The sequence below is a fragment of the Leptosomus discolor genome, chromosome 8, assembly GCF_034619465.1.
Source record: "Leptosomus discolor isolate bLepDis1 chromosome 8, bLepDis1.hap2, whole genome shotgun sequence".
NCBI classification, from domain to species: domain Eukaryota; kingdom Metazoa; phylum Chordata; class Aves; order Leptosomiformes; family Leptosomidae; genus Leptosomus; species Leptosomus discolor.
The window spans coordinates 27,161,865-27,179,336 of record NC_141398.1 but is presented as its reverse complement, the minus strand read 5'-3'; the positions used below and the strand labels follow the sequence as shown (position 1 = coordinate 27,179,336).

The 17,472-nt window shown below is 42.1% G+C and overlaps 1 protein-coding gene across 1 annotated transcript in view; it reads left to right on the top strand.

The window, feature by feature from the left end:
• Positions 1 to 13,710, top strand: part of PIGN (phosphatidylinositol glycan anchor biosynthesis class N) — a 96,510-nt gene extending 82,800 nt beyond the window's left edge. Inside the window, exons 25-28 of the mRNA XM_086468904.1 lie at positions 535 to 608; positions 3,504 to 3,546; positions 5,254 to 5,306; positions 13,296 to 13,710. Coding sequence (XP_086325030.1) covers positions 535 to 608; positions 3,504 to 3,546; positions 5,254 to 5,306; positions 13,296 to 13,419 — 294 coding nt within the window. The 3' untranslated portion in view covers positions 13,420 to 13,710. The remainder of the gene's footprint in view (positions 1 to 534; positions 609 to 3,503; positions 3,547 to 5,253; positions 5,307 to 13,295) is intronic.
• Positions 13,711 to 17,472: the final 3,762 nt, after the last annotated feature.

The following is a 17,472-nucleotide window of genomic DNA, read 5'->3' as shown; positions in this document are numbered from 1 at the left end:
CTTCTCTATACGAGATAACGGGTTTTAGCAATGCATTTACACTACTAACTTAAGGATTACAAGTCAACTTTGGAAGGAACAATAGGCAACATTCATGTTTCTGACTTGTTTGTTTGTTTTGTTCTTCATTTACTGGACTGTTTACATTTGCTTGACTTGGATTGTGAGGGGCAGGGTGATCCTTGCCTTACTGAATATATTGTATATTCAGATTTTTTTGTGGTTGATATGATTTTTTCGTTTTGATAAAATGGATAAATGAAGTGAAGATCATTAATGTGTTTTAATTATAGTTTTCCGTATTGCCTCATGGCTTATTTCACTGCAGTTCAGCTATGACCATGGAAGGGGTTTTCTATTCATTTACTAAATGTGCTTCCTGCAAAATGAGTTTCTACCCTTTCTTGCCAATGCTTTGGTTTTGTAACATACGCATTCTGTGATAATTTCAAAAGCAGAAAAATGTTTCCACAACCTGCCAGCTTGTTTTGTAAATATGGCTATAAACCAAAATGTAGCTTGTGTTTTAAACAGGTTGTAATCCCATTTGTTCTGGTATCATGTGCTTTCGAAGCTGTTCAAGTCACAACACAACTGTCTTCTAAGAGGTACAGTAAGTGCTATATTTATGCATTAGCAAGGGTTTCAAATCTGTTTTACAAAAATTCAGAATTGTCAAATCTCAATCTAATTTTAAAAAAAAAAAGTAGATCACATTGTTACCTTTATTTGTTATTATGGTTTGGACTTTTGTTCAGTGATTTTTGCAAGCTCAGGAATTCTTTTGTAAGTGATAAATGAGTATAAATGGAGGTGTTGGCCCTGTCTGAAACAATCAGATATTTAATATTCTTTGTTGACAATACACAGAAGGAGCAATTTTCCCTCCATAATGTAGAAAAATGAGCAGAATTTAAAGTCTGTTTTTTGTTTTATATTGCATCTCTGCCTATAGTATAATTTTTTTTAAATAACCCATTTATAATGTCAATTTATAGCTTTGTAGTGATGACTTCACCACAAGTGAAGGGGAGAGGGGACTGGATGCCCTTCTATTGCAGTTCAGTGCTTCCCAGGTGTGTTCAGTACTTTTGCAGTAGGACTAGATGGCTGCCAGGCTTTCCCCATCTCCAAAGACTTATCAGAGAGAATGTGAGACAGGTGCCCTGCCTCGCACAGTGCTGTATCCAGACTCAAAATACTCTCACGCTTTTCACTGTCTCAAGATTTTTATTTTCTTTTAACTGTTAGCCCTCCCTGCCCTTTCAGTGGACCCAGTGCACATGACTGAATCTTCTGCTCATAATGTGAGATTACGGATGGTGCTGAGATGGAGGAGATCCCTGTCAGCCACATGATTTTGAGTTTGTCACTGTGGGACGTTGTGTGGGCTTGACCAAAAGTCTTGTTGTCAGTGGCAAGGGGACTGCAGGGGCTCTGTCCTGCATATTGCTCAGCTGAGCAGGAGGAAGCTGCCCTCCCTCAGTGTGATGTCCTCTGCCTTTCTGTTTGTTTTCATCCCGCCTGTGGTCTCCTTGTACAACGCCACCTGGTACTAACAAGGGACAGGGCAGCCCAAAGTCTGACTTCTTGTTGGAGGGGCAGCACAAGGCTCACCCTCCCTTTTACCTTCTGTGCCATAGCTGTGTGTCCAGCATGCTTGGGCTTTCCCTGGACCCCCAAGGAAGGCTATTCATCATCCTCACTAAGGCTTGTAGAAGAGCAGGGGTGTGTGGAGGAACTGGGGTTGCTCAAAAGACCAGCTAGTGATTTCCATTTCTAGGGCTTAGGCATCATAAAGATCAGCATTTCCGAACTTGCAAATGCTTGCTTTGGCAGCACTGGCAGTATTGAAAGCTTTTATGGAATGTGCATGTGAGTGTGTGAGAGAGGAAACAATACCAGCTTCTTAAACCGGGAGACATGAGTAGGTCTGTGCTGCTTTAGGAGGCTGTGGTTGTAACTCTGGCTGGTATTTGTGCCGGCTTCATTTAGCTGTGCTGAGGTAATAATAGCAGTGATACTGCCACAGCGTCAGCCTGGGAACAAGGCAGAAACCGGAAAACATGCCCAGGATCACTGGAGAGGTTGTGCTTTGGTTTTCAGCGCGTCCTGAAGTCTATGCTGCACTCTTTTTTTTGCTCTTGCTGTCCCTACTGGATAAATTAAACCATCGCAGGGGACAATCTTGCCTTTGCAGTGTATAGACATGCCCTGAAATTAGTTTTGTGCCTCTGTGGTGAAAGGCTTCCTGCAGTTCAGAAAGGCAAAAAGCAGATTTTTGTGATTTGGATAAGTTGTTCCTGAACACCTCATTTACACATTAAAGATTTTGTTTGTTTGTTTGTTTTTTTGCTGTTTGTGGGGAATGTTCTGTTAGAATATGTTCTTGGAGCTTGCCTGTGAAAACAGCTCTCTAGTTGAGTGCCCCCTAGGCACTACAAGATTGCAACATCCTATCTGAGCCATAGGTAGGTGAGAGAAGCCTTTCAGTGTGCCTGAGGTACAGTTGGTTTGTTGCATCCTTATTTGCTAATGAAGCATAGCTTATATAGATAATATCAGAAACTTCCTTAACAGAAGGTGTTGGTATGAGTGTCGCCCCAGTACATGCTCACGCAACACTGCAGCAGGACACTGTCCCAAAAAAAGCTTCATGGATTTGTGATTGTAGTACTGCTAAATTAACTGTATTGTAGTTAAGGACTTTTCTGTTCATGGGTCAGCTGTTTGCAACATTGCTTCAGTATCATTAACTTAGGAACTGGTTATAACCAGTTACAGCAATTGCTTGCATGTAATTTAGGATTTCCATAGTTTAATGAAAAGAAGATTAGGTTAATGGGGGAAAAAAAATAGTTCTGCATGCTCCCTTCTGGTTCCTTTTACTGGCTGCAGCCTACTTTCCAGAAATAACCTGCTGCCTTACAGAGAGGCCCGTGGGTTTGGGAGCACGCCACCAAAATGCTGGCGTTCCCAGAGCACGTTACGCGCACCCAGAGATCTGGAAGGGGGGTGAGCACCTCCTTTAGCAGCCTCCTGCCCAGCAGGGTGGTTGTCAGGATGGGACCGATTGGCTCAGATATCTGTCTGCCTCCGCCAAACAGCTTTGCTCACTCTTGAGTCCATCTTGAAACGTCTAAATCAGCTTTTTTTGGCCTAAGCAGCCCATGAGCTCCCTGCATCAAGGATGGGCAAATGCTGTTTGTAAGATGCTGCTCTTCTCTGGTAAATAATTCATGTTAGGTTCCTCGGTTGCAAAATTTAAACTCTGTTAATGTGAAATGCCTTTTTCAAGCAGGGTGGGATTACAAATGCCAGATGTCCTAGTCATGCATTTTAACTGTTCTGTAATACATTGAAATGTATTTGAGTGATTGAAAGGCAAGTGCAAGAAATCATATCTTATTTAGTTTCTTTATGGGGGTTTTAGTAAGCTTTGTAACATCTGTGGCTGTAAATAAAGGTTGATGGTTGGTTTGTTGTTTTTTTTTTCTTTGCAGCCTTTTCCTCATTGTTCTTGTGATTTCAGACATTATGGCTTTGGTAAGTTGTTGCACATTCTCTTCAAATAAGATCAAGAAGCAGAGAGTTCTCCTAATTCCGTCTAGAGAGATCTGAGTTTGTTTCAGACTTCAAAGTTTGTGTAACTAGGGCAGTGAATTGGATTGAAATCCTAGCATAATTTAGAGATAAAACTCCTCCAATCACTGCTCTTTGAATTTCATGTAATTGACGCTTCTAAAGAAGCAATATTTTTCATAATAATGAGACAAAAATGAAGTAACAAGTTATCATTCTGAGTTTTTCATGTGCTTTCCGATCAAATTCCTAGGAAGAATTTAAAGAAGAATATCAGTTTTAGCTGTGTGCAGGGTTTAGTTCATTTTTCAGGAATTTTGAACCTTTTACTCACCCCACCTTCCTTGAAAAAGGGAGAAGGAGAAATTGTTACCCGCCAGCTCTGTTAGAGTTGTCAAAATCCAGGAGATCAGCAACATCTGAAAAGACACTTTGTGCCCTTTGTAATAATCTGTTAGGAAATGCTGTCTTCAGAAAGCTTGTGTCCACAAACAAAGCTAGCAAAACAACCCGAAGCTGAACAATACCCCAACGTAATTTTTACAGATTAAAAGTGCATATTTATTGCCCCCTCAAACTGTCTTCAGCCCAGCAAGCAATGCCACTGAGTATCACAGGGTAAACAGAAACCTTTCCAAAGCAGCAGGTAGAGCTGGTCTTCTCACTTTGTACGTGCTGGTTTAGTTTCATCTCTTTGGAGTAAGCATTCCTGATGTGATTTCCTTGTGCAGTGTGATCTGTGGATATCACCTGGTAGGAAAAACAGCGAGTAAAAAAGCAAATAATGACTAATTTGTCTGTAGAGTGAGAAATGGAGAAGGTATAGTTTTGTGTAGTTTCAAATAAATCTCTGTGAATAATCTGATTTTTGATAACTTCCACAGGAAAAGGATTAAAATACCAATAAACCACACTCACAGCATTTCACTAATAAAATCGGTCTAACTAGACCAAAAAAAGGGTGCAGGCATGTACTAGTGTGTAGCGAGACCCAGTATATCCAGGTCTTGTATCTCACGTATTCTCCTATTTTGGTTTAACTATTTTAAAACAATTAGCAAATATGTGCTTGGTGTATAAACCAAAATATTACCAAAGAGGTTTGATAGGCAGGAGCTGTGTGTACATCAAGAAATAAGAAAGTGACAGGAAGGTAAAAAGTGAAAGAGAACTCATTTCTGGTCTTGAATCAATGTGGCCACCAGCTAAAATTTGGGGGATTCACTAACAGACAAGTGCTGTTATCTCCCAATGTTATTCCTGTTTTACAGGTGAGGAACTGCCAGAGTTGCCCAAAGAAATTTGTGGCAGAATTCTATGTAAACAATATGCAGCCTTCTCTTCAGCACTAGGCATTATTCAGGATCCCGTTATTTCAAACAATAAGGTGGTTTGGCTTTTCTTACTGAAAAGCTTCTCTGCTGTTTCTTGCAAGCCCAGCTTGACAGAACTTAGTCGTTGTTCAGCTGTGTTTGATACCATGTTGAATCTATTTCTGTCTCCTAGACTATTCTTTACTTTGTCCCCAGTGAGCATTCCTGGAAAGCTCTTGCCCTTGTTCTACTTGAAGAATTAAAAACTTGGAGTAAACCGCGTGAAAACATGGTTTTTAATTTTGTGCTTCAAATTGTGCAATTTTGATGTAGTAATCAAAGTTGTTTTATTTCCTAGCATTTTTTCTTTTTGGTTAAAGATTATGGAAGCTGGCTGGATATTGGAACAAGGTACAGTATTTTTTTGCCTCCATTGCATTTTTAGAAGGCTCATAGGTTAATATTGTTGTTTATCTACTCAGAACTCTTGTAATTTTTTCCAATTACTCTCCTTAATCAAATGCTTCAGTGATGTTCCCTGTACTTAAAATGCATGTGCACATGTGGATACGTGTATGTATATCCCAAGCTAAAACTTGTGTCTTAAATTTGTGCCAGAGGAACATGGAGTAAGTAATGAGTCTAGAATGGTGAGAAATACAGTTAGTAGGATTGTTTGATTTCTAAAGAATAGTAATTACACAAAAAATATTTTAATTACTGTTTTGCATTTTAATTAGTTGTAGTCACTGTTAAAATGACAATTTATCAGAATTGCTGGTTGTCTTGACTCTAATTAAGCCTCCATATACAATCCCTTGTGAATTAATAAACCTTGTGCAAATATGTTGGTGGCTACCAAGACCCATGTGTTTATTCCCCACTTAGTTGGGGAAGAGTAAATCTGAAGCATTTAAACATAGAAATCACAGCTAAAATGAGAGAATTTGTTTTGCATGATGAGTCGTACTAGCCTCCACAGCATACATCATGTAAGGGTAGGTTTTCAACTGTGCGGTCTTATTTGTGACTAGTCCAGAAATAACAAGTAAAAGAAATACACGTTTCAGATTTACCTTCCCTGAGTTGTGGGGATAGATAATATGCTGTAATAAATTTAGTAGGGAATGTGTTGTTAATAATCCAGCCAATCTGGTCACTTGACACTGTTATTTAAACAGAAGTTGAATAGTGACCCATTGTTAATATTCTGTTTAGTCTACATTTACTCTGTGCTTTGCTGAGCCCCAGTGTTCCCTTCAGCACATGCACGTGTGTACACATGCGCTCACGCTTATTCTGCCTGTTTTCTTTGGAGGTTCAAATTCCTGCTTGTAGCTACCTTTTGAAGGTTCCTAATGGGAGGAGATACAGTTAGATCAAATAGCGGAAACGATGGTTTAGCATCACACTTCCTTGCTGTGGTCAGTTTACAGTAAATCAGGTAGCTTCACCCTTTGGTTTGAATTCCTATGCAGATTAATAAGGATGTTAAAGACCTCAGAAAAAGCTCCATTTCTGCTGGGCAAGAAGCTTTCTAATTGGGAGTTAGTGAGCAAAAATATAAGTTGTTACAGGTACCCAAAATCTTCCTCTCTGATACATGGTCTTCCTAGCATAGAGATTTAGAGTAGTGATAGATTGTTGGATCCGTTTCAGCTGGAAGTTTGCCTTATCGCGAAGAGTTTAAGGGAGCTCATTATGCACAACCATAATTCTGCCTGTGTGTGTGTGTTTTGGGCACTGAAGGAAGCACCGAAAAAGTCCTTTCAAAAGAGTAATTTGTGATTCATTTTTAATGTGGTAATGCATAATGCTCAAGCAGCCTTAAATTTGTCACTACTTTACTTTTGAGTGCTTGACTTTGCCACCTACATTATTTTATTGTAGTGTCTTTGTATAATATAGGTTTTATATATGTGTGTGTGTATATGTGCACATAGGATAAAAATGACTAGATTGCATAAGAGGCGAAGCCACGGGTGCAGAGCTGAAGTAGTCCTCCTTCTACCTAGCCGGAGCAATATTTTGGCACCTGAACCTTCTCCTCTGAGTGGATTTCTAATGTGTTGCCTCAAGCTTGGCAAAACTAACAGGCAACAGCAGAAGATTTTTTTTGTTTGTTTGTTTATTCCTGAAAGGGAAGATGAGGTTCATGGGGCTTTGGGCAATTCCCAAAGCCAGTGGGAAAGAGATACCAACATAGCTCTTTCCTGTCCTCCTGTTGCAACTGCAGTGACAGCTCTGTGGCATTCCCGTTGCAGTGTTCTCTGTTGTTGCTTTGACAGTAAGGGCTGAAAATATCCCATCTCAGTTGACATTTTAGGTGTTGCCAAAATTTTCCCGAGAAGGCTGAGTTAGTTAAGGAAATGACAGTTCTTTTTTGTCGAACTGTTTGTATCTCAGCAAAACCTGTGTAGGATTTCATGGAACAAAGAGTAGGAGCATCCTTAGGGATAGCTGCTCTCATCTTTTTTTTTTTTTTCTATATTTTTTGTGGCACTGATAGGAAGTGTGTGTGCATGCACACACACAATGTCTTGGTTTGAAAGACAGGTGTCTGTGGAGGAAGGCAGGAGCCTCCCTTGAAATGGAAAGTGCAACCCCCTTCCCTCCAAATTATTATAATTTTGAAATTAACGGGCCTTCAGGCAAAGATATGGGGAATAGGAATAACAGTTCTTTACTAATATATATATATATAACACAAGGCAGGGAAAAAACAAACAACCCACTGGTTTACACTGACAGAGTCAGGAATACAACCTGACACCCTGTTAGGGTGGCAGTAGCAGTCCGATAAGCTGCTGGCTGCAGTCCTCCTGAAGCGATGGATGTAGTTCTGTGGAAGCAGCAATCAGGGAAAAGTGTCTGGTCTTCCTCCGAAGGTCCAGTGGTAGGTAGGTAGCTCTTGTCCTCTGGAACTCCAGTGGGGGGAAAAGCTCCTCTGGGAATCCAGTGGAAGAAGGCTGCTAGGGTGTTCAAAATCTCCGTTTTTATTTGGCATGGACTGCTTGGCTCCTTCCCCCCCCCCCCCCCCGCCGGGCGGAGCATCTCACAATGGGATGGGGAGTCGTGAGGCAGTTCCTTGATGGGCCATTAGCAGGAGATAGCCCAGGAGCGAGTTATCGATGGGTCAGGCGGTAAGGCATTGTTGTGCCCATTAACAGGAGATAGTCCAGAGGGGGGAGGCAGGGAGCACCGCCCCACCTGGTCTCAACAGCTCCTGAAGATGGTAATAGAATTTTTTTTTTTTTCCTTTTGGCACATTTTACACTGTAACCCAGGACACACAATTATAAGGATTCATTTTATTTTACTGGTTACTGCATCATTGAAATCACAGGTGGAAAAGCAGCAATTTAATTGCCCAGTGAAGGTTCATTCCTCTAAAGTCTGTCAGAGTCCAGTGCTGTACGTGCCGCATTTGCAAAGCGTCTGATGTATATTTCCATACTCATTCTTTTTTGTGGTGATAGCTTTCTATGGTTTTTCTAATTACCATGCTTCAAACCTTTATGCCCTCTCATACTAAGAGTGTGCAAGTTCAGTGTGAAGCCCTCATTAGGCAATACTTGGGTTTTCCAGTACCAGTGCCCAAAAGTTACATGTGTAAGAGCTGGTTTTAAATCCCTTGTGATAAAAAAAGATGAGCTTCACTGCATTTATGGTGATGTTTTGTCTCCTAGTGGATCTCTTTCATTGTTTTGAAGTAGGGTTTATTTACTGAACTGACATATTTCCTTTTTCTTTAATTTCACCCCTAACTGCTGGCTTTTACATCTCATTCTACCATGCCTTAACCACATTACATGTCATTTTACCATGCCTCGTATCTGCCTTAACAATTCAATGTCTTTATTCTCCTGATTGAATTCACCATGCCACTTCAGTATTGTCTTTCAATGTAAAGAGATTTCTACTTTTCCCACTCTTCCAGGTCATTAATAAAATGCTGAGCAACAAATCCAAGATGCAGTACCGTATTACCACATTCAGCAAATTATCAATGCACCATTGATTCCCTCCTCTGAGTAAATTATCAATTAACATAAATATTTATGGCTTCTTAGAAAGTTTTAAAGCCCCATTGCTTAATGGTCATGTCAAAATCAATGTGAACTTTTTTTTCAGAGTGTGCTTTTCATTGTTTTGATATAATAACAGGATAATATTCTTGCAGTGAATGCAGAACTCATAGCAGTGGCTTATGCAAGCTTCTGAGGTCTGCTGACCTTACCGTCTACCTATGTATCTTGAGGTCACCCTAAATTACATCATGTGCCCTAGAAGAATGCACTGTTACATTTTATAAAAATAATAAAACAGTTTTGCTTGTATTTCTGATGTATCAGTGTATAGTACTTGATCATGAGAAGTTTGTTCTGACAGGTTCTTTTATTTTTGAATAACAGTCAGATGCTTTTCAGCTTCTTTGTCACTAAAATAATTTCTCTGTGGCTTAAAAGGTGTGTTTATCTATCTATAGATCTCTATAGATATAGTAGGCTTTAAAGGCTGTATCTTTCTATCTAGATAGAGAGATATATCCTTTAAAGCCTATACAGTATATACAATTTGTAAATAGCTATATATTCAGGTAATCAAAATAAACCCAAAAGCTTCTTTATATGATAGAATTAGTTAATCTTATACAGACACATACTGTACTACTCCCTTCCTCTTTTTGTAACAGTTGCTGGAAGATAAAGATACAATCTTCACAGTTCTGCAGTTTCAAAGTTCAGGGGGGGAGGGGGCACAGATAAAGCACAGGAAACTGTTTTTTACGTTATAGGACAACAGAATCATTTTCAGATTTGGGATGCTAGAGCTTCTAGGTCTGACTTAAAGCAAAGGTCTTGTAACTAGGAAGAAAACAGCGTTTACCAACAATTTGTAAGACAGGACATAGGAGTGATGTGCTTTGTGATTTGTTTTATATGAAACAGAGGAGAGAAGGTGTGGGATACTGGCTGGAAATGCAAGCGACTTAAAATTCAGAATCAAAATCTGGGGTCTCAGTGTGTGCTTGAGAATGATCCCACAGTTCAAACTAGCATGTCGCGTACAAATAACGTCCTCAGACTCTTCTGGAAATTGGTCTTCCAAGTCCTTGCACGAGTTGTTTTTGTTTTACTTGTTTTATTTCTAGTTTTCTAATTGCTATGGTAACTTACTCTGTCTTCCCCTCTTCCCAGCTTCTAATCAGGTCTGCCATCTTAGGAATTAGCTTGTCTGAGGAGAAAGCCACGTTTTGGAGCAAGATTGATATATCCCCCCCCTACCCCCCCCCCCCATCACCTCCCCTCATTTTTTGCTGATCTTTGATTCCTCTTGTCTTTGTTGAGTACTTCTCACCAATGTATACTGTCACAAAGCCAAGAGATGGGAGTACCTCATGTTCTCCTTTTGGTTTCTTGCCACCAAAACAGGTGTCTTCCTCCCTGATAATAAAATTTCCTAGCACCAGCTTTGTCTGTTGACCTTAGTCCATGCATAGGCACTCCTTTCCAGTGAACAGTGCTGCCCTACCTGAGATCGTCTGTGAGCCCCTACACCAGCTACTTCTCTACATTACCTGCCTCTGCCTATCTCATCCTTTATAAGCATTGCTCCACTGTGCCCCACTGTGTGGTTCTCTTGTGCCTGTTTAATGTCTCCTCTCCTTCCACATGGGTCTAACTTGCCTGGAGCCTAGAATCTCGCTCCTTTTTCTTACTAGCTCAGGTTTGACTTCTGATGGAGGAAGCTTGTTTTGAGAATTACCTGCTTCACTATAACAGGGTGCAGTTCTGGGTTGTATAGGGATCAACATTTTGCCACTGCTGTTGTGGCATATACCTGTAAGAGTCTTGCTTTATTTGTTTGTTATTACAGCATTACCCCAGCCTGAGAACTAATTTACCAAGCAGAGCTGCCTGCAGGCACTGCAGTACCAGTTGCTGATAGCCCCAGAGATGCTGCCTCCTTGTAATTGTGACAAGGAACCTGAAACTGTTTTTAATTGTGCTCTATGGCATAATACATATATATGTTTCTTTACTCTGAACATCTGATATTTTAACAAAGGAGCATAACTATTCAGCCTTTTGCAGTATAGCAGGGCAGAAGTGTGTGCAGCACTCTCCTCTTCACAAAAGTGTGGAGGACCCAGTCTCGCAACTGACAGGTAACTAAGCAGAGTTTGTGGAGACTTTTCTCCTTTGAGAAAGCCCCTGTCTATGCCCCCCCCAAAACATTTATTAGCACCCACGTCTGGAAAAGCTCCTTTTGGGGTGGACAGGAACTCAGATGCCTGTGTAAGGACCATGCCGATGGCTGCAAGTCACCAATCCTCTGGTGACTGTCTCAGGGTGTCTGTAGGAATAAAGGCAGGGTCTTCATTTGGATTCAGATTTCTCATTCAAGCTTTCTTTGAAAGCTGGAAGGAAAGTGGTGTTGCTACTTATTTGAAAAACTACAATTCTGATGCCAGCTGAGAAGTAAAGCTGGGTTTGACTTTCAGTTGGCAACATGTACTTTCCTGTGGCAAACTGAAAGCAAACCTGTAACACACCCAAAGGCAGGTGACCTTCCAAAGGCAGCTCTTGAGGGAGTTGTGTTATCTTTGTTATTGTACATGTGCTGTGAACGAACGACGAAGTCCAAAGTGCATAGAGCAGGTGAAAGTGGGCTTTGTGCCTGACTTTGTGCTCTCACTGTGTCTTGCACCTTAAAGCTGGAGGGGGCGTGGTATATGCTTGGAGGAAAGATGTTCCCGTCTGATATTTTAAACCTTGAGTTGTTCGCATTAGTGAATATTTTCAGTTGTGCTGCATACAGGTGGGAGTTTACACAGGTGCAAGCTGCAGGCTGTTGGGGTGGATTATGCTTGTTGAGGTCTGAACCCCTTTATGCTGGTGGATTTTTGTAATTGATTTCTTAAAACTGTGTATTTTGGGCAAGGTATTTGTGAGAGGGTTTAGTCAGACTCAACTGAAACAGAAAAATCTGGTAGAATGAGTCAGTTGCTTTCAGTGTTCTCTGTCCACTTTGGTTAGACCTCAGCTCCTTTGGTTGCTTGTATCCCGGCTGTGGAAGAGCTCCAGCTCGTTAGTGAACTTTTTGGATTACTTTTACTACCTCACACTAGTTAGTGGCCCAGCTTTGTTAAGAGCAGGTGCTTCTCCACTTCACAGAGCTAAATTGCGCTAGGCTAGCCACAGTCTTGGGGTCTTGAGGATTGATAGCATCAGCATTATGAGCTTTACTGCTCTTCCGTGGCTAAACTCTCAAACTGAATGAGTCCTCTGGCAGAAATTCCGGGTCATTAAACGGGCAAGTGCTCCTTACAATCCTTTTTTGTGCCTAAACTCAGACTTCTTTGAGTCTGAAGTTACCCTATTCAACCTAAAGAGCTGTCTGCTTTGCAATAGTGGGTATGGGTGCATCAGGAGGTATGGGTACCTCTCATGTCAGAACACCAGTATTTTCAGTAGTCCCAGGAAAAAAACAAACAGCTGCACTGGATGCATGATGGACACAGGTGCAGTAGCATTTCATCTGCAACTCTAGCCTGAAATGTCACTGGATTTGGAAAAATTCTAATTTCTCAGTGACTAGTGGTTTACATTAACAGCAGCTCAATTCCAACATTGAACACATGATGCTGAATATCCTAGGTCAAATCTCAGTCTGACCCTAAATAGCCCATATGTAACACTAGTGAACATCAGGTACCAAAATTTGAGCCAGTGCAGAGTAAGCTCTCTGCTTGTTATCGTTTTAATCGTTAGTGACTTAAGGACTTCCTAACCCAGAAGCTGTACCTTCACATTGTGTGTATTAGCCACTCTTTAACTCATTTGTTTAATCTCTTTGAAACCATGTGTTACCACAGCAAAGAATTCCACAATGTTTAGAAATGTTGACTGAAAAAGTAGTGTTTTTTTTTTTCTTAAAACTGCTCATCACTGAAATAGTGTTTTCTCTAGAAAATTGCATTTCAGCTGAGTTGTCTTACTACCAGGGAATGTCTACCTGATGGGTTCTCCCTGGATCCTGCATTATCAAGTCACAGCAAATGGAAGATTTGCAATGGTTTCAGTAACATACATTGAATTACCACTTGAATGAAAAATATACCCAGTACCTCTTATTCACTTGGTATACGCTCAGTTGTGTTTTCTGTTGTCCCCACCATTTTATTTTCTTCCAGATTTTGTTTTTTACGTGATGGTGCTGTTATAATAGTTGCCTTCTAGGAGTAGCATCTATAAAATTACATACTAGGGCAGTAATTTGGCCTAGTTAAAAAGGAAAAAAAATATATTTGGAGGGTTGTTTATGTCAGGGTTTTTTTTTACTCTGCAAATTTGCATTTTTCTCTCACTACTTTTATCTCTCTCTTCCTTGCAGCATTAGCCACTATGTGCTGGTGATGTCGTTGACCATATTTATGATGCTGATGAATGGACTGGCCCAGCTGCTAACTATACGGAGACTTGAATTTCTCAGAAGGACTAAGCACCATTCCATGTGATAAACTGATAAATGTTCCTGCCTTGTTCCCATCCTCAGGCTTCCTCTGAACCAACCTCCACCTCTGGAATGTAAATATAAGTTAACAGACTAGAATGCCAAAATCCCGTCCAGGGATCAGAGTGCTCTGCTGATACAGATTAAATGCTGTCCCATGACTCAAATTTGCATTTGGAGGTTGCCATTTAGACATCAACGGGGCTAAAAAAGCCTCAGCTTTATTCTCCAAGTGTACTTATTTCTTGAAAATAAAAACAGCAACAAAATTCTTATTAAAAGGAATAGGCAACCATCTTTCGGGTTGGTTTTTTTGGTTGTTAAAACTTGTCTGCCAGCTGTTTGTCTCACATGCTCACTCTCCTTAGGAGTCTGCAAAGTCCTAGCTTGATTTCATGTCTTGCGTAAACATCTCACAGACTAAAATGTAAATTAAATCAGTCTGGGCAGATCGCTGATTTGTATGTCGCCAATGTGGCATACATATTTGAATATCTCTGAAACTGGCTGTGCTTTTTGCAAGCTGTGTCAAAGTACGTGTGAGAATATGTTGAGGCAGGTTAAGACTGGTGTGCTCTGAGGGCGTTGCTGCAAGACAACAGCTTTTAGCAAACCTTGGTGCAGATTCCTGCCACTGACCGTGCTTTCCTGCTGTCTCCTTCGCTTGGGTGGGCTGAGCAGTGTGGCAGCTCAGGTAATTGATCCAAATGAAAAAGAACCTGATTAAAGAACTGTAAAATGGCATTCAGATTCCCTGGTCCAGCTCATGACAGGGTGAGCAGGAAGGTTAGGGCTGATTGTTTCAGTTGCAGCCCAGAGTTAGACCAGCATAAAGAGGTCACGGAATTGCAGCTGGAGTTGGTGGTTTGCACAGAGTGATGCCACACTGTGAGGCTTTTTTCCTTTGTTTCCTTGTTTTCTTTTCCACTTGTGTTCTACTGCTGATCACAAGCATCGGCTGGAGTAATGGCTGTGCCACGAGTCAAACACAGACACAAATCCCCTGGCTGCATACTGATTACAAGTGAGAGCAAAGAGCCAGGGTGCTTAGAGGCTGTGCTGTTGTGGGTGCTTCTGGGGACCCAGTAGCTCTAAATCCATTGCATGAGGCTTTGAGCTAGACTTGTAACTTTCTAGCCCTTCCAACAGCAAGCATCAGCTTTGCTACCACTAGCCCACAGTTAAGTAGCACAAACTACAGTACCCACCTAAACCTCAGTGCTTCATCCTTTCCTGAAGTCATCTGTTGTGAGAATTGCACGAAAATTTTATCTCCTGCTCAGCAGGAGGCTTGCACAGAGCCTTTTTCCATCTACACCATCAGTAAAAGGGCCTTTGAAGAAGATCCCTTTGCAGAATGGAGGAAGGGAGTGAAAGAAAAAATAGTCTTCTTTCTGCCCCATTGTATGGTGACATCACTAAAAATTGTGCTGTGTAATATCCCTGTGTCATGCTCACCACTTGCAGCGAGGCCTTCCTATCTGGGAGCTGATATATATGGTATGTGATGCTGGCAGCCAAGGCTAGACGTTCATCAAGAGGGCTGCTCCAATACTCTTTTCAGCCATCTGGCATTTGTCCGTGGTCACATGTCTGTTTAACACTCTGGAATCTAGTCATCCCTCTGCAGGAGGTTTGGCTGGGAGAAACCAGTCACAAACCTCCATCTGCTTGTTGAGTGCTAGAAAAATATCATATTATGGGCCTCCAGTCATCCATGCAGCTTCCCCGTACCTCTTGAGAGTGTCTGAGCTCTGGAGAGGGAGTCATTTTTCCACTAGGTAGTGGTGCGGTGCTCCTACTGGGCATGTTGCTGGCACAGCTGGCCTCAGTCACAGAAGGTATTTCACATTTGTTACAGGCTATACCCGCAAACCTGCATGCCGGAAGGTGGGCATGTGCCCCCTGCTGGCAGTCATACCATACGGCCAAGGCAAGGAGCAACCATGAGCACGTGTAAAGTTGCTGCTGCAGCAAAAACTGTGTGTGGGCATGGGACTCTGCCACGCTTGTTCTCCCTCAATCCAGTGAGTCTTTGCTATGGAGAGCTATCCCCACCTCATCCCCAGTGTACAAGTTTCTACAATGTCCTGTATCATTGCGGGGTGCTGTACCATCAGCTTTGTGTGACCTAACTGATGTCTTGAGACCTCTCTCTACAGCGCTGTCGGCTATAGGCAGCTGTACCATCCAGCATCCCAGCTTCCACTGCTGGAGTGATTTCTTTGCAAAACTACTGTTTGTGGAGCAAATTCACTGATGGGAACAGCTGAACAGCTGGTGTTGGTGTGATGTGATGGGATTGACTGAAAAAGTAGGAATGTGGGACCCACAGGGCTGTCACCCTGAAGGCACATCTTCTGCAATTATGTCAAAACCGCTTGTTGTCTATGACAAGACCAAGTGGATATCCTACCCAGTAAGCGAAAACACGGGAGGTACATGCTGTCTGGTGCTGCACAGGAGCTCAAGCCTGATGTCTTTTCTTACCACAGGGGGCTGTAATAAAACAGCATCTCACCCCACTGCATCTGATGCTGCTCATCTATGGTAGAAGGAATAATCCATATACTCTGGTATGCAGGCAAGTGGAAATGGCTGTCCAAAGTACAACCTGCTTCAATTACTCTTTCTGCTTATGGCTTCCATAGTGTCTCTTTCCACAAAGTTTTTTACATCCATTCTTTTAAGAGCAGAAAGGAGACGATGAGCACGGGGGAACATTGCAACGAGTGCGTTGGTTTTTCCCCAGTGCTGTTGCTGTAAGACAAGTGCTGCAGGAGTCTGTTCTTGTTTGCCATTTGCTTTGGTTGGGCCATAGTGGTAGCAACCTTAGCTGACCTTTCCCTTTCCCCCGCTGGTCCCTTGCATCTCTGTGCCATTTGTAAGTTTGGTTTCTAGCCGAGGCTGCGGGAATGCTGGAGAGCAGCTCTCGCGGAAAGGCAGGATTGGCTGTGCTATTCCTGTGTCTCACCAGGGGAGGCTCTTGCTGGACTCTTGGCCTGCACTTTTGGGTTTACTCCAGCACAGGGAGGTGTCAAAATTTCTCCCACTCAGCTACTTTACACAACCCCGTAGGGTGTGTGACAAAGTCGACTCTTCCCTCCCACAGATGCGTGTTCCTCTTCTTTCCAGAAACAAATGTCATCAGCAGTGAAAAGTCTTCCCCAACTTTAGGAGTTAAGGTAGGGAATAAAATGTTGTTTTCACCTGAGTTTAAGCTTTCTTTTCCTCTACTTGTGGGTCTTTGCATATCATCCCTCTTCATGAGGCCCAGACAGGACTTGAGCCACAGAAAGAGGGGCTGTGAGCCCACAGTGTTGCAGGCCAGTGCGGGTATCACCCAGCCCCCGTGTTCCTTGCTAAGAGTGTGAAGGCAGAATTACACCGAGCCCTCCTGCCTACCTTCTTTCACCTGCAGCAGAGTTGCAGAGTATCTGACTCCTAGAGCAGGTGGGACTCCAGACAGTGAAAACCCCAGGCAGGGAAAGGCAGGTAGATAGACATTGTTATTTACACCTGAGGCTGCAGAATATATTTTTAACTGTACTTGTAGTGCAAAAACCTCTGCAAAGGTTATACGTTCTTGCTTTCAGAGCCATGGACTCCTGAAGAGCTAACCATAAACCTGGAGTGCTCATCAGGTGGTGTAATGCGAGAGAAGCTGTACTAGAGAACAGCTGATACAAAGATTTTGTAATCTTCAGTGCTAGGAATTGTTCTCTGCTATTGTGTTATCAAGGCTGTGCGCAGCAGCCTTTTGATATCCGTCCAGGGAGTGAGCTGTTTCTTCAGAGATGATGAAGCTTAGATTGTATCGAGACCTCTTATGACTCAAACTAAATGACTTCCTCTTCCCCCTCACAGAGTAAATCAGATTTTACAAGCTTTAGCAATTTCAGTGCATGCAGTGGCGCTTGGTTGTAAGGCTGCTACAGCCTTCGCATTCTTGAGTAAGAACAAAGATATGAATGAACGTTCATGGTCTTACCTAAACCTTGCTCTCTAGCATTGCCCTTGAACTGTGGTTTCTGGTTTGGTCAAGCCTTGATACAAA